General features: G+C 30.2%; 5 protein-coding genes and 1 non-coding gene across 9 annotated transcripts; 4 read left to right on the forward strand and 2 right to left on the reverse strand.

The window, feature by feature from the left end:
* Positions 1-1,471: 1,471 nt before the first annotated feature.
* LOC123301531 (putative cystathionine gamma-lyase 2) lies at positions 1,472-3,687 on the forward strand. Its single transcript, XM_044884305.1, has 5 exons — positions 1,472-1,757; positions 1,823-2,110; positions 2,750-3,167; positions 3,240-3,414; positions 3,505-3,687. Exons 1-5 carry the CDS (start codon positions 1,599-1,601, stop codon positions 3,650-3,652), a joined length of 1,188 nt encoding a protein of 395 aa, XP_044740240.1. The 5' UTR covers positions 1,472-1,598; the 3' UTR covers positions 3,653-3,687.
* On the forward strand, positions 2,295-2,416 carry LOC123301913. Its single transcript, XR_006535469.1, has one exon. It is a non-coding gene; the product is annotated as a U5 spliceosomal RNA (small nuclear RNA).
* An 869-nt stretch (positions 3,688-4,556) lies between the features above and the next one.
* On the forward strand, positions 4,557-7,250 carry LOC123301529 (putative cystathionine gamma-lyase 2). 3 transcript variants are annotated; one of them, XM_044884302.1, is made up of 6 exons: positions 4,557-4,725; positions 5,504-5,664; positions 5,721-6,008; positions 6,093-6,510; positions 6,695-6,869; positions 7,075-7,250. In XM_044884302.1, exons 2-6 carry the CDS (start codon positions 5,506-5,508, stop codon positions 7,220-7,222), a joined length of 1,188 nt encoding a protein of 395 aa, XP_044740237.1. In that variant the 5' UTR covers positions 4,557-4,725; positions 5,504-5,505; the 3' UTR covers positions 7,223-7,250. The 3 variants fall into 3 exon arrangements, with proteins under 3 accessions (XP_044740237.1, XP_044740238.1, XP_044740239.1); XM_044884303.1 differs by lacking the exon at positions 4,557-4,725 and adding an exon at positions 4,805-4,978; XM_044884304.1 differs by lacking the exon at positions 4,557-4,725 and adding an exon at positions 5,182-5,228.
* Positions 7,251-7,591: 341 nt separating this feature from the next.
* Positions 7,592-11,992, reverse strand: LOC123300459 (CCR4-NOT transcription complex subunit 10). Its single transcript, XM_044883037.1, has 13 exons — positions 11,837-11,992; positions 11,579-11,735; positions 10,408-10,549; positions 10,014-10,198; positions 9,834-9,953; positions 9,661-9,767; positions 9,377-9,528; positions 9,114-9,316; positions 8,894-9,012; positions 8,428-8,748; positions 8,196-8,365; positions 7,890-8,078; positions 7,592-7,650 (listed from the first exon to the last, which is right to left on the reverse strand). The coding sequence occupies exons 1-13, from the start codon at positions 11,926-11,928 to the stop codon at positions 7,592-7,594; spliced, it is 2,016 nt and encodes a 671-aa protein (XP_044738972.1). The 5' UTR covers positions 11,929-11,992.
* Positions 11,993-12,506: 514 nt separating this feature from the next.
* On the reverse strand, positions 12,507-16,531 carry LOC123300658 (elongation factor 1-alpha-like). The gene is made up of 3 exons (XM_044883263.1): positions 16,384-16,531; positions 13,560-14,352; positions 12,507-13,266 (listed from the first exon to the last, which is right to left on the reverse strand). The coding sequence occupies exons 2-3, from the start codon at positions 14,310-14,312 to the stop codon at positions 12,631-12,633; spliced, it is 1,389 nt and encodes a 462-aa protein (XP_044739198.1). The 5' UTR covers positions 14,313-14,352; positions 16,384-16,531; the 3' UTR covers positions 12,507-12,630.
* LOC123300659 (probable protein BRICK1-B) lies at positions 15,494-18,470 on the forward strand. 2 transcript variants are annotated; one of them, XM_044883264.1, is made up of 4 exons: positions 15,494-15,620; positions 16,214-16,336; positions 16,409-16,640; positions 18,099-18,183. In XM_044883264.1, exons 1-3 carry the CDS (start codon positions 15,531-15,533, stop codon positions 16,619-16,621), a joined length of 426 nt encoding a protein of 141 aa, XP_044739199.1. In that variant the 5' UTR covers positions 15,494-15,530; the 3' UTR covers positions 16,622-16,640; positions 18,099-18,183. The 2 variants fall into 2 exon arrangements, with proteins under 2 accessions (XP_044739199.1, XP_044739201.1); XM_044883266.1 differs by lacking the exons at positions 15,494-15,620; positions 16,214-16,336; positions 16,409-16,640 and adding exons at positions 17,909-18,034; positions 18,244-18,470 and having other exon boundaries at positions 18,099-18,181.
* Positions 18,471-19,349: the final 879 nt, after the last annotated feature.

The following is a 19,349-nucleotide window of genomic DNA, read 5'->3' on the forward strand; positions in this document are numbered from 1 at the left end:
CGAAAATTATACGACCAAATGTAAAATGAATCCGATTTTAGAATTTTTATTATTTTTATTACCTTATAAACTGAGTTTTATTCAAATCGGGAACGAAAAATTTTTCTCGATTTTTTGCAATTTTTTTAAGGGGTACCCCTTTGTAAATCGAAAAAATCACAAAAAAGTTTTTGGTTTCGGAATTTGATAAAACTCAGGTTATAAGGTAATTTTGACCCAAAGAATTCAAAAATCGTATTTATTTAGCGATTAGGCTAGTAGTTTATGAGAAAAACGATATCTAGGATCGATTTTTGACGCTACCTCGAAATTTATTCAACCAAATGTAAAATGAACCCGATTTTTGAATTTTTTGGGTCATTATTACCTTATAAAATGAGTTTTATTCAAATCGGGAACGAAAAATTTTTCTCGATTTTTTGCAATTTTTTTAAGGGGTACCCCTTTGTAAATCGAAAAAATCACAAAAAAGTTTTTGGTTTCGGAATTTGATAAAACTCAGGTTATAAGGTAATTTTGAACCAAAGAATTCAAAAATCGTATTTATTTAGCGATTAGGCTAGTAGTTTATGAGAAAAACAATATCTAGGATCGATTTTTGACGCTACCTCGAAAATTATTCAACCAAATGTAAAATGAACCCGATTTTTGAATTTTTTGGGTCATTATTACCTTATAAAATGAGTTTTATTCAAATCGGAAGCGAAAATTTTTTTTTCGATTTTTTGCAATTTTTTTAAGGGGTACCCCTTTGAAAAAATCGAGAAATTCCGATAAAAGTTTTTGGTTTCGGAATTTGATAAAACTCAGGTTATAAGTTAATTTTGACCCAAAAAATTCAAAAATCGGGTTCATTTGGCGATTGGGCTAGTAGTTTATAAAATCCCTTTGAAAAAGTCGATTTTAATTGTCGTCCAAAAAAATTGTCGGTTTCGGAATTTTCAGGTTATGAGGAAATATTACCCCAAAATTAAGAGACTACATAGAAGAACGTAGATTCATGTATATACACTACACAATACACATAGGCAACCACATATACTTCTTTGTTTTAGCGAATTGCCGCTGGAAAAGGAGCTATTGCTTTTGTACTGAGGATGGAATTTTGAACCAACTTCAAATATTCATCGATCCTAATTAATAGATGTCAAATATGACCATCGTTAAAATTTATATATATATATTTTTTTTCTTATATATTTGCTGCTATCGTAGACCTTTTTTTGTCTTGAAATCGATCTCAAGGAGTCGATATAGACCACTTTGGTAATTAATGATTTAAACAAACTAAGATAAAGAAGCTATTTTTGAAATTAAACAATTACTCGTTATTCTCAATGAATGATGACCTCTCAAGTCAAAAAAAAAAACAAGTATTGATAATTTTGAATATCAATACTTGATAATATTGATTAAATATATTTAATGATAAAATAAATTTAAATTTTTGAAAATTAATTCGCTGCCCAGGATCAATAGTGAATTATTCGGAGCGTGAAATGAACATTTATTAACCGCAGCTTTTTGACTTAGTTAAAAGTAAGAAACATATTTCATAAGAAAAATATTTTTTGCTCATAAAAGGGAAAAGCATTACAATGTCGAAAGAAAAATCAGAATTTTTAGATGTTGATCCAAATTTTGCAACAAAAGCCATTCACGTTGGCTCAGAGCCTGAACAATGGCATTCTTGGGCTATGGTTCCACCAATTTCAATGGCCACAACATTTAAACAAATGTCACTCGATAATTCCAAGGTACGATTTATTAACAAACTAAAAATAATTTATCAATATTAAAAATGAAATAAAATTACTTTTAGGGTTATGAGTATGGACGTTTAGATAATCCTTCGAGAGCGGTCCTTCAGAAATGTTTAGCAGCCCTTGATGAAGCAAAATATGGTCTATGTTTTGCATCTGGTTTGGGTGCAATGACAGCTTTAGTCTCATTATTTAATAGCGGTGATCATGTTGTATGTGGTGATGATATTTATGGAGGTACAAATGAATTACTTCGTGAAGTAGTTAGTCGTTTAGGAATTGAAATATCATATGTTAATACCACGGATGTCGCAAACATTGCCAAAGCAATTAAGCCAAATACAAAAGTAAGTGTTCCTTTGATTAATGAGAAAATTTATTTTTTCGGATAAAAGCAACATTCACTAAGTATATGTACATTCACAAGTATATGTTGTATAGTATATGCATGAGTAGACTAAACTATATGGTCCTCTCGCTAGAGGTATGTTGAAGGTCTGAGTATATAATGTAATAAAAGATTTTTTTCAATTACTCTGGTTTCACTTCAGAGCGAATAAATCTTTCGCCTTTTACTAAAGATTTCCGTGGAGAGGAACAACTCAAATGAGTCTAGAATGAATTTTTCTACGGCTCGTCCATATTGGATGGGCCTTTTAATTAAAACCAAAAATTAATCTTTTATGAAGGAGGATTCTCTAAATACCATTTGGAGTGGAGATGGATGCACTCACTGGCCGCACTTTAACAGCACTATTTTCGGCTATAAAATAAATGTTATAATGAAATTAAAATTATTCGGGGTAAATTTCGTTTATATTTTTTTTCGATATTGGAACCCAAAATAATGTTATAAGAAACTCTAAGACTTGAACTTCTAAAAATAACACAACTTATAAACATTCCCTTAAACTTTTCTCCACATTATTAAAGAAAATTAACTTTTATTGTGATGTTCCTAAGATTTCATTAAAAAAATTTTCCAGTTAATATATTGTGAAACACCCACCAATCCAACCTTAAAAGTAACAGATCTACGAAAAGTCGCCGAATTAGCAAAATCGAAAAATATTTTAACAGCTGTTGACAACACATTTTTAACAAGTTACTTTCAACGGCCGTTAAATTTAGGCATTGATGTAGTTTTATATTCGTTAACAAAATACATGAATGGACATTCCGATGCAATGATGGGTGCATTAGTCACAAGCAATGAGGAAATTTATAAACGTTTAAAAATCTTACAAAATGCGATGGGTATTGTACCATCACCTTTCGATTGTGCCATGGTTACACGTGGCTTAAAAACACTGGCGGTACGGATGAGAGAACATATGTCGAATGCATTGAAAGTTGGACAATTTTTAGAGAAACATCCGGCTGTTGAAAAAGTTTTACATCCAGGTATATATATTTTGCTTACGAAGAAATTAAACATCGGGGAAATTGATTTTGTATTTATTTCTTAAATTTCAGGTTTACCTTCTCATCCTCAATATGAATTAACTAAGAGTCAAACTTCTGGCCACAGTGGAATGCTATCATTTTATTTAAAAGGAGGTCTTGAAGAATCACGTAAATTTTTCAAAGCTATTAAGATATTCGCTTTAGCTGCAAGTCTGGGTGGTGTTGAAAGTTTAGCTGAACTTCCGTAAGTACTTCCAAAAGGCTTTCTCTATTTTTATACGTATTCTATCGCCTCTAAACAATGGTAGTAATAGTTATTTTGGTTTTTTTGCAGAACTTTAGGGGCTCATTTGCACGTACCAGCCAAACAAAAAGCTGAACAAGGAATTACCGACAATCTAATACGATTATCCGTTGGTATAGAATCTATTGACGATTTACTAGAAGATTTGGATCAAGCTTTAAAGGCTGCAACAAGTTGATGTTTAAGCTTTTTTTTTTACTTATTTTTAAATAAATGTTTTTTTTATTTTCTCCATTTTATGAATATTGAAACTTTGCCCTTAAAATAACTTATATTAAGCAAAAATATAAATTCGAATCAATTAAACTGTACTATTAGGATCGAAAACAGATTTTAAAGTTCAAAAAGTTGGCCTCGATAAAACAACTCAAGTATATAGGTATAAATAAAAATTTTTCAATCAGCCCCAAGGCCCTAGGGTATTGAATCTCATTTGGACTGAATTTGATACATCCTTTTTTCATAAGTATTTTTCAAGGCCACTTTTAAAATACTAAAATCAAGTGTAGCTTATCAAACATAGATAAAAGAATAGCATACAAAATCTATTATCAAACTTAATTATTATTATGGCTAATTATTATGTTTTTTACCGATAGAAAAAGATAACAAATTTGATAACATTAATCGTGTTTAGCAGATGAAAAGTGCTTTCACTTTCCTTTATCGATCGATCGTTTTCTCTGTAAATTTAGCACCTCTATACATTGATAACCTATCTTTTCTTTCATGGAAAGCACAAATCGGGCGTTAAATTTACAGAAATAGAGATCTTGCTTTTTATCTGCTGAACACGCGCATTTTCTAATATGAAGCACGTGTGTACCGAATCCCACCCATTCGCCTAAACATATTAATTTCATATTTAAATAATAAGACAATTGCCACAATTATTAAAAACGAACTAAGATTAGCCATATCTATTTTTAAATAGGTATAATGGAATTTTAATTATTCAAAAGTTATTATCAGTTTAAAATTAATAACCTCACAAAAAGCATAACATATTATGTACTAATTGTGAATATTATTAACATTTGATAATTAATTAAATAAATTAACGATAAATTATTTGATTAATTTTATGTTTTTTGAAAAACATATTACACATACATGTTAAAAGATACGATTATTAGAGATATATTACCGCATAAAAATTATTAATTCGCACATCAGTTTCAATTATTCGTGTATCGTGAAGTGGTAGTTTATTTTAACAATTTTTTTAAATAAATAATTTCAAAAACATAGGTAAGATAAAAAATATATTGCATCATAATTTTAAAATTAATTGATTAATTATTTATAATAAGCGATTAGTTGCTATGTATAAAAATACCTATGATTGTACTGCTGAGTCGACAAACTGGGAAAATCGGGAATTTTCAGGGAATATAACTTACCAGGAATTATTATGAACATCTAAAAGCTTGAAACTATTGACCTAACAATGGTTGTTTGATTATATTTTGAATTTTAATTATCGTAATCATCCGAATTTAAAGTAGGTAATCACTTTATTTTTTCGAAAGGGATAAATGATCCCATTAAAGACATGGCCAACCCGTAGATCACAGGGTGAACGCAAGGACCAAAAACCCATTTTTAGCAAAAGCGAGTTTAATTAAACACTTATCTTTTAAGGATATCTGATTTTTTGAGTTTTAGTACGCTTAAATAGACTTAAATAGAGGTTTAGTACGCTTCGTTTATTTTACCAATTTTTTTTTAAATAAATAATTTCAAAAACATAGGTAAGATAAAAAATATATTGCATCATAATTTTAAAATTAGTTGATTAATTATTTATAATAACCGATTAGTTGCTTTGTAAAAAATACCTACTAATTGTACTGCTGAGTCGATAAACTTGGAAAATCGGGAATTATCAGGGAATGTAACTAACCAGAAATTATTATGGAAAAGCTTGAAAACTATTGACCTAACAGTTGTTGTTTGATTGTATTTTGAATTTTAATTATCGTTGTCATCCAAATTTAAAGTAATTAATTAAATTATATTTTTTAAGCTATGTCGAAAGAAGCATCAGAATATTTACCTAATGACCCAAGTTTTGCAACAAAAGCCATTCACGTTGGTTCAGAGCCTGAGCAATGGCATTCTTGGGCTATGGTTCCACCAATATCAATGTCCACAACATTTAAACAAATGGCACCTGCTGATTTCAAGGTACGATTTATTAACTCAAAATTAATTTATCAATATTTAAAACGAATTACTTTTAGTGTTATGAGTATGGACGTTCAGATAATCCTTCAAGAGTGGTCCTTCAGAAATGTTTAGCAGCCCTTGATGATGGAAAATATGGTCTATGTTTTGCATCTGGTTTGGGTGCAATGACAGCTTTAGTCTCATTATTTAATAGCGGTGATCATGTTGTATGTGGAGATGATATTTATGGAGGTACAAATCGTTTAATGCGTCTAGTATTCAGTCGTTTAGGAATTGAAGTATCATATGTTGATACCAGGGATGTCGCAAACATTGCCAAGGCAATTAAACCAAATACAAAAGTAAGCATTAACAGTAAAATTCTTTGAATTTCTCACTTTATTAATTTATAGTCAGTGTGATGATTTAAAAAAATTCTTTTCCAGTTAATATTTTGTGAAACACCCTCAAATCCAACGTTAAAAGTAACAGATATTCGAAAGGTGGCTGAATTAGCAAAATCGAAAAATATTATATCAGTTGTTGATAACACATTTTTAACAAGTTACTTTCAACGGCCATTAACTTTAGGCATTGATGTGGTTTTATATTCGTTAACAAAATACATGAATGGACATTCTGATGTAATTATGGGTGCACTAGTCACAAGTGATGAGGAAATTTATAAACGTTTAAAATTCTTACAAAATGCGATGGGTATTGTACCATCACCTTTCGATTGTGCCATGGTTACACGTAGTTTAAAAACACTGGCGGTACGGATGAGAGAACATATGTCGAATGGATTAAAAGTTGGACAATTTTTAGAAAACCATCCAGCTGTTGAAAAAGTTTTACATCCAGGTATGCATAACTGATAGTTTTTTCCAATTATTTTGCATTTTAATGCTTTCTTTCCTATGACTTCTTCGGGGCTGATATCTATTCTTCATCGAATTAAACGAAATCTTTTGTGAGGCTTAATTTGATTCCATTTTTAATAAACAACCAAAAATATTTCTATTTCGAATTACTTCTTGAATTACAGGTTTACCTTCTCATCCTCAATACGAATTATCTAGAAGCCAAACACATGGTTACAGTGGAATGTTATCATTTTATTTAAAAGGAGGTCTTGAAGAATCGCAAAAGTTTTTCAAAGCTCTTAAAGTATTCAGTTTAGCCGAAAGTCTTGGTGGTTATGAAAGTTTAGCCGAACTTCCGTAAGTATAATATTAATTATCTCACTTAAAACTCACTTGTCAACTCTGTTAATTATGTTACAATATCGTCCTTATTTCAATCTTTTGGTCACTTCGAATCTTTATTACTACATTTTTTCGTTGCTAAGTTCGATCATAGAATTTATTCAAAGAACGAAGACAACAGAATTAAACTATTAATATTTGTTTTGTTATACATTTACAGAAGTGTAATGACTCATGCCTCCGTACCGGATGAACAACGAGCTGAACTTGGAATTACCGATAATTTGATACGATTATCTGTTGGTCTAGAAACTGTTGATGATTTAATTAAAGATTTAGAACAAGCTTTGAAAGCTGCAACAAATTAATGATTTAATTTTTTTATTTCTTTTTTAAAGAAAAATATCTCAAATTTGATAATAAAAAATTACATTTTATTTTATAATATGATTTACTTACCTCATTTTTTAAATCCTAATATATTTCAGTTCAAGATCAATATCTAAACTAAAAAGGGGCCACTGATTACGCCACATGCGTCACATCTAGTCTAGCTAGATCAAATTATTACCTCAAACATAGAAATAGCGGAAATGTCGTACGGATTAGTAGTTTTGACAATTTGATCTGTATCTCACTTTAAAATATTGGAAAATATATAAAAAAGACGGTTTTTTAAATAAAATATCAATGTTTCAACTTTTAAATAAATCAAAATATACAAATTACTAAATAAATTAAGTTTTAAACTTTAAACAATGTTGTTTAACTAATGATTTAGAAAGTTCTGTATGACCTAAAATTTACAAGAAAAATAAAAATAAATTATATTAAATTCTAAAGTATGAAAATAAACTCTACCGGCAAATTTTTTCAATTTTTAATAAAAATAAGTTCCGTAACGAAATGATAAAAATAATGATTGAAGATTTATTAGATTGTTTCAAAAGTTATGTTAATTTCTGGTACGAAACACTATGCAACTTAAATTGAATAATTTTGCTAGCAAGTTTACTGAAAGGCGATGATACATACCTAATTGTAATTCCACATACAAAACTAGCATAACAACATGAATAGGAATTTGTGATACTGAACTTTTCGACAACCATAATTGTTTTAAAATTTCCGAGGCACGTTCTAATTCACCACGATATACAAGTGCAACTGCTAAATTATATTTTATTAAATTTTGTATTGTTTCTACATTATTCGGAAACCATGCTAGAATCAAATGTTTAAAAATTATCACGAGAAAGCAACTGATAATAACCAGGAACGGAATAATGTTGTAAGAGAGACGCTAAATAAAATGATTTATAGTTTTTGGAAAATACTTACATTTTGGAGGTTTTGTATTTATTGAAAATTCATCATCAGATATTTTATCATTAGGAGCATCGTTATCCAATTTTAAATTACCAAATAAATCGGGATTTAAATGTTCAATAGCTTCTGGAATTTTATTCATTAATATCAATGCTTCCGCTGCATATAAATTTCCCAACAATCTAAAATCAAATAATTCCAATCAAAATAATTATCTCCAATCTACAAACTTTCTGTTAATTACCGATGAATATCAGATAATTCTGGTTGATCCAATAACATTTTCGAATATTCTAATGTCATTATATAATTGCCTAAACATAATGAAACATATGCAGCCGCTGTGAATACAGATTTACGTAAACTTGTTATTTCTTCTTGTGTGGCCACTGACGATGGTGCAACACTTGGACCTGATGGGGGTGGTGGTCCTGTTGGTCCAGTTAATGTGGTCGGTGGTGATACCATTACAACTTCTGTTGGTAATAGTAAAATTGCGTTATGCAAACAAAGCATTGCAAATTCTAAAGTAGGAACAGGAACAGCATACGATTGACTTTCGGCGCTAAAATTTCAAATATAAAAAAAATTAATCCCAATAAATGAGTACAACGCTTATATGCCAAATTTAAGTTTTTACTTGTAATCAAAAATTATTCAGGCTTCCTAAGTCTATAACGGATCTGATAAAGAATAAAAATTCAAAATACCTATATTTTTTATCTTGCGATAGATTCGATGCTAAAATAATTTTCCTATGTTTTCCACTACCAATTTGACTTTTCACAATTTCACTTTGTTTTTTTGTATCAAAATCGATTTTATTACTCTGAAAAATTCAAAACTTTATTAATTATCCTTTTTTGTTATAAATTAATAACCAAAATGTACTTTGAGCCTAAACCTTTGAAATCATTATCAAATACTTACACTTTTATGCACTTGTATACAACATTCGGCTAATCGTAACCATATTCTAGGATTTCTATGATATCGTTGTACAGCAGTTACAAAACAATCAAATGCGTGCACAGCCCGTCCAGCATGTAACAATGTAATCCCCAAATTTAACATTAATTCCTGTTTACGTGACCCACCTAAAGTGTATAAAGGACGTCCGGATAATGGTTCATCTGGAAAATTTTAACAATTTGTTATTATCTATAAATAATATGTATTTTATTCGAACTTACTTGGTTCAATTTTCGGTAATATTGTATTCACATTTTCATTTTCCTTTATTGCACGTTGAATATAGTATGCAGCTAAATGAAATTTCCCTAGCGAATGATGTATTATACCCATATTGTTATAAAATAATACTGTTGATGATTCACCACATTGCCTAAAATCGGTAAATTATTCATGAGCCTTGTCTGCCAACAAAAGCAAAGGAAGGGAAAATTTAAAAGAATACACGTAGCAAAAATTTGAAATTTGAACCTCGTTTGACGACGAAATTTTCGTGAAGACTTACTTATAATCTAATTCATTTGGCGGTACACATTTCAGAATATTAATGGCCTGTTTATGTTTTCCACGTAAGTATTCATAATTTGCTTTCAACATTAAATTTGCTGTATCCTGAAAAGACCAAAAACAATTAGGTAGAAACAATTGAGAAATTTCTAGTTAATAAACTAAACTTACGGTTGAATTAGTGAGAAACATATTACGTTTAATTTTTTTTAAATCGTGTACCATTAGACTACATCTTGTATGATATTTACTTAGTTTATTCTGAAAAACTTCTGTTACTGAATCAATTTTCTGAAAAACCATAAAATAGTTTTAAAATTAAGAAATCGATAAACATATTTATATGAATACCTTTTTCTCTTTGGAATCTTTCTTTAATATTTTTATTTCTCGATCACCAGATAATAAAATTGGTAATTCTGCATTAATTATTTGATTTTCAATGTAAGTAATTAAATTTAACGCTTTTTCGGGTTGAAACGTTGCTATGTGTAATTCAATTAATAATAAACATACTTTATATGATAATGCATCGTCTAAAAAAAAAAATGAGAAAGTACCTAATAAATTTATCGCTAAGTTTGAACGTCTAGAGTCAGGCGTTGTTTCTTTGGCCGTCATTTCAGAACGGCTGGTAATAACTGCCAATTAATACGCTTGATCATAGACCTGTTTGTCGTTCTAAATACACTTAATAATGGAAGTTTTATAAACATTTGATGTTGTAAAAATTATAAAAACGTACCCATGGGTTCAATAAAACTGAGCAACCTATTAACAATCTTTAACGAAGCAGCGTACTGTTGTTGATGATACAATAAAACTGCTAAATTATACTGTGCAACGCATTGTTCCACATCATCAATTACTTCTGGCCGCATTCTTGCCTGGAACACAATTTGTTCATTAATTAAAAATTGCTCTAAATATGAGCTCGCACAGAATCCGATATCATCGTGTTTGTATATCCTAAAGTAGTTAGAATAAAAGTCACGGAAATCCATTTTAATTAATTGCTAACAAATTGTCTCAATTCGATTCGAAAAATCACTTCGAATGAGGGTTTTGAACGATATCTCAGAAATCGTGCATCCAATCATAAAATAAATCCGTTTTTCGTATTTTTTGGGTTTATTTTACTAAATGAATTGAGATTTATCGAAATTGGAGACGAAAAATTATTCTCGATTTTTTGCAATTTTTTTAAGGGGTACCCCTTTGAAAAAATCACAAAAAAGTTTTTGGTTTCGGAATTTGATAAAACTTAGGTTATAATGTAATTTTGACCCAAAGAATTCAAAAATCGGATTTATTTAGCGATTGGGCTAGTAGTTTATGAGAAAAACGATATCTAGGATCGATTTTTGACGCTACCTCGAAAATTATTCGACCAATAGTAAAATGAACCCGGTTTTTGAATTTTTTGGGTCATTATTACCTTATAAAATGAGTTTTATTCAAATCGGAAACGAAATATTTTTCTCGATTTTTTGTAATTTTTTTAAGGGGTACTCCTTTGAAAAAATCGAAAAATCACAAAAAAGTTTTTGGTTTCGGAATTTGATAAAACTACGTTTATAGAGTAATTTTGACCTACAAATTACAAAAATTGGGTTCTTTTGACGACTGGACGATTATTTTCTATCATATCGCCCGAAATCCTAAATAAAACCGTCTAGTTTTGACAGATTTCTGGGGATACCTCGAAGACTACCATCAAGTCGTCAAATAAACTGGTTTTTGTATTTCTTGGGTCTTCTATTTTTACCCTACAGCCAAACTAAGTAGCATACAAAACCTATGCCAAAAAATTACTAAAAAGTATGCAGTCCTTGGTAGATTTTTAAACGTAAAAAGGACCCAATGCTTACATTTCTAACCCATGTGAGCTATATTGATATCAAACAGTTTCCTACCTGAGTAAAAACTGCATTTAAGGCTTTTTTAAATTGATCAGTCTTTTTTAAATCACTTTTATAGTACTCGGCAACTGCTTTATTATGCATTACTTTATAATCGTTACATCGATTATCCAATTTATTTAGTTGTTGTAAACAAGCAATATAATTCCCTCTGGAAAAAACAAATGGAAAATTTGAAAATAAACAAGTGATTCTAACCTAAATAACTGCGTAACTAACATCATTGTTCAAAAGACTTAATAATTTACTTACTTTGTAAATTCTTGAAGTGCATTATGTGCATGTTCACGTTCTTGTTCGGACAAAATTTGTCCTTCGTTAGAGGTTTCATCATTTTCATTCATTTTTATTTAATATTTTAGAATTCTTTTTCTTCGTAAATGGAAAATTGAATTTGACATAGAAAGATTTTAGTTTTCTTTTCAAGATAAAGATGTCATTGTATGTTGAATTTTCAAGTTAAAGGCTCTATCACATGTATAAGAATTATCGGATTGATAATTCCAATAAATATTTTTCGTGATCAACGTTACACGAATATAATCAATCGGCATATTTAAAAATAACTACCGACCAAGAAGTTCAAAAATTCTTGTTGTTTCTGTTTTTTTCGATCAAACAATGTTGTACCTTAAAAATTCCGCTCACTCGATTGAACAGTCACGCCCATTGTTTTCGCAACGATTGGATGCCCAAAATTGGACTGGAAAAACGATTAAAGAAGTCATATTGCAAAAGAGATCATACTTTATTGAAATTAAATAAATTTTTTTTTCAATATTCTTAATAATATTTCTAATTAATTAAGTAATAATAACATAATAACATAATAATTAATAAACAATTAATATAATGATAAATATTAAAATATTATTATTTAAACAAAGCTCATAATAATTCATATTAATACTTGATAGGTAATTAATAATCAAAATAATTAATATCGTGTGTTATAATAATATTAGGGGTTTTATTAAATAGGGTAGTGGGGGGAGGAATGGTGGATTTATAATAATATATGCAATATTTGAATAAAATATTACGTTTTATTTCTTTTTGGTTGCTTTCTCAGCAGCTTTGGTAACTTTACCACCGGATGTATCTTTGAATGATACCTTTTTAATAACACCAACAGCAACAGTTTGCCGCATATCACGTACAGCAAATCGACCTAACGGTGGAAATTCCTGGAATGATTCAACACACATCGGTTTCGTTGGTACCAATGTTATAATAGCTGCATCACCGGATTTAATTGATTTCGGTTGTTCTTCGGTGGTTTTACCGGTACGACGATCGACTTTCTCTTTAATTTCAGAAAATTTACAGGCAATATGTGCTGTGTGGCAATCCAACACTGGTGTGTAACCGTTACTAATTTGTCCTGGATGATTTAATACAATTACTTGAGCAGTAAAATCGGCTGCACCACGTGGGGGACAGTTTTTAGAATCACCAGCTACATATCCACGACGTAACTCTTTTACGGAAACGTTTTTCACGTTGAATCCAACATTATCACCTGGTAAGGCTTCTTGTAAAGCTTCATGATGCATTTCAACTGATTTCACTTCAGTTGTTAGATTTGCCGGAGCGAATACAACAATACAGCCCGGTTTTAAAATACCGGTTTCCACACGACCAACAGGAACTGTTCCAATCCCACCAATCTTGTATACATCCTGTTACAAAAATAAATGACTTAGAAGTACCAAATTCAATGAAATCGAACAAATCGATTGGGTTTGCGTAAAATTGGTGCACCATCGAAATTTAAATTGTAGGAATTGAGGTCAAGGTTACAAGAGCGTCGATTTTAACGTAAGTTTTTTCATACTAACTTAAATCTGTATATAGGATAGATATTATTACGTAATAGTGTGACTATGGCTTTATAAAGTTTAGGCAGTAACATAAAAAGTACGTAGTTGGTATTGCATATATTACAAAGTGAAACTGAAAGTGCAACAATTACCTGTAATGGAAGTCGTAATGGTTTCTCAGTAGGACGACTCGGTGGCATAATTGCATCTAACGCTTCAATAAGACATTTTCCTTCGGCTTTCCCTTCTTTACGATCAATTGTCCATCCTTTAAACCATGGCATTTTTTCAGATGGCTCAAGCATATTGTCACCATGCCAACCAGAAATTGGCACAAATGCAACAGCCGCTGGGTTGTATCCAATTTTTTTAATATACGATGATACTTCTTTCTTGATTTCTTCATAACGTGCCTCACTGTAAGGGGGCTCTGTCGAATCCATTTTATTAACACCAACAATCAGCTGTTTAACACCAAGTGTGAACGCAAGCAGGGCATGCTCACGTGTTTGACCATTTTTCGAGATACCAGCCTCAAATTCTCCTGTACCAGCAGCAACAATTAGAACAGCACAATCCGCTTGTGATGTACCGGTTATCATATTTTTAATAAAGTCACGATGTCCTGGTGCATCGATAATCGTCACATAATATTTCGCGGTTTCAAATTTCCACAACGCAATATCAATTGTGATACCACGTTCCCGTTCCGCTTTTAGTTTATCCAAGACCCATGCATATTTAAATGAACCTTTGCCCATTTCTTGGGCTTCTTTTTCGAATTTTTCGATTGTACGTTTATCGATTCCACCACATTTGTATATTAAATGTCCCGTTGTCGTGGATTTACCGGAATCGACATGTCCTATGACTACAATATTAATGTGTGTCTTTTCTTTACCCATCGTGTAGCGATTTTATTTTCTACTTTCGATATCACTGATTCTATGTACAAATTAAAAAATATTTTTTAATTCGAGATTATTTCGTTTATTTTTAAATTAGAAAAAAATATTTTTTTTAATTTTTGATTGAAGCAATTTCACACAGCAGACAGTAGCAAACGCCGGAAAATGGCAGACGAGCTTATTTAAACCTAGTCATTACCCACAATGCTAAGTGACAAAGTATATAGTCGACAAACTGGAAAATCGAAAATTACTAAACTAAATAAAATACGCCCTTTAATGGCGGTTCATATGAATTTTTTAAAATAATTTAATTTTAATTTCAAGGATCACTTGATTTAATTTTTAATAAATTTTCATAGAAAGTGTAATAATTTTCAGTACTTTTTAAAATTAGTTGAAAAGTGCATCAATTTTTTTCTATTATAAATAATCATAGATTTAAATATTAAACCTAGATAGCTATTCATTGTTGAAGATAAGAAAATCAATACGTTATCGGCTCAATGTTTTCGGAAAATAGGACGTAAATATGATGGGAGTAAAATGTGATGAACTTTTTTCATTCGCAAAGTTGTTGTGGCTGTTACAGGACACTGGTTGGGCGTAGGGCATGCTGAACGCCTGGGCCTGGCAGTGTAACACGACTACAGCAAGAGCTGTCACAGTGGTGACGAGGAGGAGACAATGTCTCATCTTCTCTGTCACTGTCCAGCTCTTGTCATGAGGAGATGGACTTACTTGAGCTAGCCTCTCTTTGACGACCCCTCCGACCTAAAGTCAGTCGACGTCAAAGCTCTCCTGCTGTTCTAAAACAGCTCCAAATGGTTCATGGAGTAGTGGTGGGCCAACCCATTTACGGTATCACAATGGACCCTATGGTCTAAGTGTGTCCCACCCCAGGACAGCCACCCTAACCTAACCTAATAGCGATCTATTTACTAGTATAGACATCTATACAAGCAGTAGATACAAATATTTATTATTAATTTAAATTTTACTAATGGGGACAAAATATCATTTTAAAATTTTGAAAAATTAAAAAATAATTTATATTTTTTGGTGTATCATAGAAGGCGAATAAAAATTTTTTTGATTATAATGTCAATAAGTGATGACATATCTGAAATTTGAACCATTTTGCATAAATTAAATTCGAATATATAAAATATTTTCTTTTATTTTTGTTTTTTTTGCTCATTTTAAAAATTTACAATGTTAAAACGAAATTACGAGACTGATATAGCAATGTCAAAACCGCCGTATGAAACAGTTCTGTTAATAATGATTACTTTTACAATCGGGGTAAAATTGTTTTTCTTTTAAGCGGGGAGCCCGTGACAGTAAAACTGCACTAACACGGATTTCGAAATTTCGCATTTAAATCAATACGATTTAACGATAGGTACAGTATGAACTAGGTGTGCCAGACTTAATCCTGGCAGGAATATTTTTTATATGTTTAATAATGACAAGTATTTTGCACTTTCATGGAAACTAATTTGTAAGAGACCATTTTATTGCGAATTTTATCTATTCTCACGAAAATTTGGTGTGTCAGACTTTATCGTAGCAGAAAGGTTTGTCACATAGATTATTAATATATAAAGCCAATAAAATTTTACCCTTATCACGGAATTACGTTCGTTTTGAGTTCTTCTTTCGAAATATCTCGGTGTGACAGCTCAAAATTTGGCCAAAAAATCTGTCACACCAGTAAAAAATAAAAAAAACCCTGGCAAAAAAAATTTCTGCCAGAATTAATCCTGTCACAGTACTTATCGTTAAATAGTATTGATTCATATGCGAAATTTCGAAATTCGTGTAAGTACAGTTTTACTGTCACGGGCTCCAGAACTAGATTAATTTATTCAAAATGTCATGTAATAAACTTTTAGATTTGGCTTTTATATTTATCTACAAAACAATATCAAAAAGAAAGCATACGAATCATGAAAGAAGTAATGTTAATGAGAAAACGGATCGGTGATATTTGTAATGAAATTGCTTCAATTACAAAAGTATGAAAATAAACTAAAATAAATTAAAATCATGTTTTAAATCTTACTTTTAATTTTTAAATTAATTTAAAGCACTGTGATGAACAATATAATCAAATGGATGGTCGATTACGCGATGTTCAATATGAAATTGAAAAACATTTAATAGACATTGATCAAATTGAACGATACATTGTCGAAAAAACAAATTTACGACATGTAATGCCATCTGCTGGTGATAGTGTTCGTGTCGGTAGTGCAGGTCATTATCGTTCAAAAATCGCTGAAATCATTGGAAAAGCATAGTCATGGTATAATAAACATGGTAAGTTCTTGCGGTGACAGCTGTATATCCCTATATATTATAAATGTGAAAGTAAGCATGTTTGTTTGTTTGTTTGTTACGTTTTCACGCTAAAATTAGCGAATGGTTTTTAATGAAACTGTACAGCAATATAGCTGATATATCAGAATAACACATTAACTATAATTTATAAAGATATATTAAAAAAAATAAAAAAATTTAACTTAATTTGATAGAAATCTTTAATTTATGGTTCAAAATGATGATTATAGATGGAGCAGATCTATGGTCATCATTTTGACCCATAAATTAAAGAATTCTTTAAAAATTTAAAATAGAAAATGTCAAACAAATCATGGCCAACTTTTCTGGTATACTCAATGAATTATGACTATTTTACATTTAACAAAATTAAAAACTATGTATATCAAGAGAGGGTGGAGGCTATAAAGCGATGGTTTTTACTTTTAAGCCCAGTGAAGCGGGCGGGTATCAATCTAGTATTCTATAATTTTTATACCATGTATAAATGAAATATATCAAGGTATACTAAGTTTAGTCCCAAGTTTGTAACATTTAAAAATATTGATGCTACGAGCTAATTTTTCGTATAGGAGCTCATAAAATCCATTTCTGGTTGTCCGTTTAAATGTCTGCTCGTCCGTTAACACGATAACAAACTCAAAAACGAAGAGATATCAAACTGAACTTTTTATAGGCTGCTCAGGGCGTAAAAAGTGACTTTGACTTCGTAAATGAGCCACATAGATCAATTGGGTCTTCCCTTTTGTAAACTGGGTTTTCCATTTTTGGGTTTCGTTCCCGAAAAAATTAAAAAATTGGCGTTGATTTTCAAAATCAGTGCAGTTTTTAAAAGGCTTTAAGGAAGAAGGTAGTTTAATGGAGAGTTTTCTTAGATATGTTTCAAGTACGAGTTTAGGGTTCCGTCACTTATCTGAAGGTTATCGAATAATAAGGAAAAATCATTTTGTCAGGAATTCAATAAAACGACCTAGCCATTATTCGACAATTATGGCCATTAATCGAAAATTATCGGATCCAAGTACTTGTATGTACAATAGATTCTAGAAAAATCTAGGATCTATATCGATAAATAAGGATCTATTATCCTCATTACCATACACATTTTTAATAAATTTCACCAAATTAACGAAAATTTAACCTAAAATATCGTCACATAGTTCATTGCATGATTCAAAATTCCTTCACCTTACGATCATACCATGTAATAATTATTGTACCATGACTCATGAGTATAATAAAAATAGTCAAAATGGCGTCACAACATCGTGAAGCTTTTCAAAAACAAATTCAACAAGATTGGGCAAATCGTGAATATATTGAAGTTATTACAATTAGTATTAAGAAAATAACAGATTTTCTAAATTCATTTGGTATAAAAATTGTATGAATTTTTTCCATTTTTTTTGTTTACTAATTTGTTGACGGATGTTTCAGATTTATCGTGTAGGTCACGACTTGCATGTCTAAATGAAAAACTCACAACTTTAGAGCGAAGAATTGATTATTTAGAAGCCTGTGTAAGTTTTAAAGTAATTATTTCTAATTGAATTTAATAAGTAATTTTGTTGAATTTTTGTAGGTGACCAAAGGTGAAACATTAACTTAATAAAAAAACATAAATACATTTCTTTTCCATTAGTTTTTACTGATTCATCCTTATTATATGTTATTAATTTAAAAAAATTTTATACCTTAAATGTCACTCATTTGATCCTTTAAATTTCTCCATCATTGTTTTACTTTAAGATATATTTAATGGAATTACAATTTTTGTAATCATATTTGTATTATTGATAAGCTAAATTAAAAAAAAAATTTGAAAATATGTTTTTGTTATTTTATTTTATAATCGAATAATTTGGTAGATATTAGGAAATTTTGGCTGGGGCTTAGAAATTTGTTGATTACAGATCCAATATTCGAACCTTCTTCATCTATTAGGATGTTTTTGACCAAAATATGGCCATAGAAAAGATTTTCCCAACAAACATAAGAATCAATTGTTAAATAGTACTATGGGTAGTAAAAATGTGCATTGTCCCACCCTGTATTTCCTGTTTTTATACCATGTATATATGAAATATATCAAAGTATACTAAGTTCAGTCCCAAGTTTGTAACTCCTAAAAATATTGATGACACGAGCAAAATTTGGGTAAAGGTAAAGGTGAATAAAATCACCTAAAGAGTCCCTTTCCGGTTGTCTGTCCGTCAACACGATAACTCAAAAACGAAAAGAGATTTCAAGCTGAAATTTTTATAGCGTACTCAGGAAGTAAATAGTTAGCTACAGTTCGTAAATGAGCAACATAGGTCAATTGGATATTGAATTCGTAGGATCCATCTTACAAACCGTTAGAGATAGAACAAAGGATTAAATGAAAAAATGTTCCTTATAAAAAAAAAAAAACTTTTGTTTGAAACATTTTTTTCGTAAACATTACTGTTTACCCGTAAGGATGCAAATTAGATTAGAACATTACATTAAAACACCACAATGGTGCTACTATTTTTTTCCACGCTTACTGAGTGAGAAAAGTCCCTCTTTTCTCACGAGCATAGATAAAAAACAAACGCTTGTGTAATCAACACTGTCTATACATGATATTTTAACAATTAACTAAGTCAATTGTTTGTTTTAAATAGTTTCGGAGGTTGACAATGCATTTTAATTCTTAAAAAATTA

Source organism: Chrysoperla carnea, chromosome 5 (genome assembly GCF_905475395.1).
Source record: "Chrysoperla carnea chromosome 5, inChrCarn1.1, whole genome shotgun sequence".
Taxonomy (NCBI): Eukaryota; Metazoa; Arthropoda; class Insecta; order Neuroptera; family Chrysopidae; genus Chrysoperla; species Chrysoperla carnea.

What these genes read in the sequence shown, in the direction of transcription:
- LOC123300459 (XM_044883037.1), bottom strand. Translation starts at nt 11,928, where the DNA reads ATGAATGAAAATGATGAAACCTCTAACGAAGGACAAATTTTGTCCGAA. An exon ending in ATTACCGAAAATTGAACCAA is followed by an intron (nt 9,317 to 9,376) that starts GTAAGTTCGAAT and finishes AAAATTTTCCAG; the next exon opens with ATGAACCATTATCCGGACGT. An exon ending in TCGCAAGATAAAAAATATAG is followed by an intron (nt 8,749 to 8,893) that starts GTATTTTGAATT and finishes TTGAAATTTTAG; the next exon opens with CGCCGAAAGTCAATCGTATG.
- LOC123301531 (XM_044884305.1), top strand. Translation starts at nt 1,599, where the DNA reads ATGTCGAAAGAAAAATCAGAATTTTTAGATGTTGATCCAAATTTTGCA. An exon ending in TGTCACTCGATAATTCCAAG is followed by an intron (nt 1,758 to 1,822) that starts GTACGATTTATT and finishes AATTACTTTTAG; the next exon opens with GGTTATGAGTATGGACGTTT. An exon ending in CAATTAAGCCAAATACAAAA is followed by an intron (nt 2,111 to 2,749) that starts GTAAGTGTTCCT and finishes AAAATTTTCCAG; the next exon opens with TTAATATATTGTGAAACACC.
- LOC123300658 (XM_044883263.1), bottom strand. Translation starts at nt 14,312, where the DNA reads ATGGGTAAAGAAAAGACACACATTAATATTGTAGTCATAGGACATGTC. An exon ending in CATTACGACTTCCATTACAG is followed by an intron (nt 13,267 to 13,559) that starts GTAATTGTTGCA and finishes TTTTTGTAACAG; the next exon opens with GATGTATACAAGATTGGTGG.
- LOC123301529 (XM_044884302.1), top strand. Translation starts at nt 5,506, where the DNA reads ATGTCGAAAGAAGCATCAGAATATTTACCTAATGACCCAAGTTTTGCA. An exon ending in TGGCACCTGCTGATTTCAAG is followed by an intron (nt 5,665 to 5,720) that starts GTACGATTTATT and finishes AATTACTTTTAG; the next exon opens with TGTTATGAGTATGGACGTTC. An exon ending in TGAAAAAGTTTTACATCCAG is followed by an intron (nt 6,511 to 6,694) that starts GTATGCATAACT and finishes CTTGAATTACAG; the next exon opens with GTTTACCTTCTCATCCTCAA.
- LOC123300659 (XM_044883264.1), top strand. Translation starts at nt 15,531, where the DNA reads ATGTTAAAACGAAATTACGAGACTGATATAGCAATGTCAAAACCGCCG. An exon ending in TGATTACTTTTACAATCGGG is followed by an intron (nt 15,621 to 16,213) that starts GTAAAATTGTTT and finishes ATAAACTTTTAG; the next exon opens with ATTTGGCTTTTATATTTATC. An exon ending in AAATTGCTTCAATTACAAAA is followed by an intron (nt 16,337 to 16,408) that starts GTATGAAAATAA and finishes ATTAATTTAAAG; the next exon opens with CACTGTGATGAACAATATAA.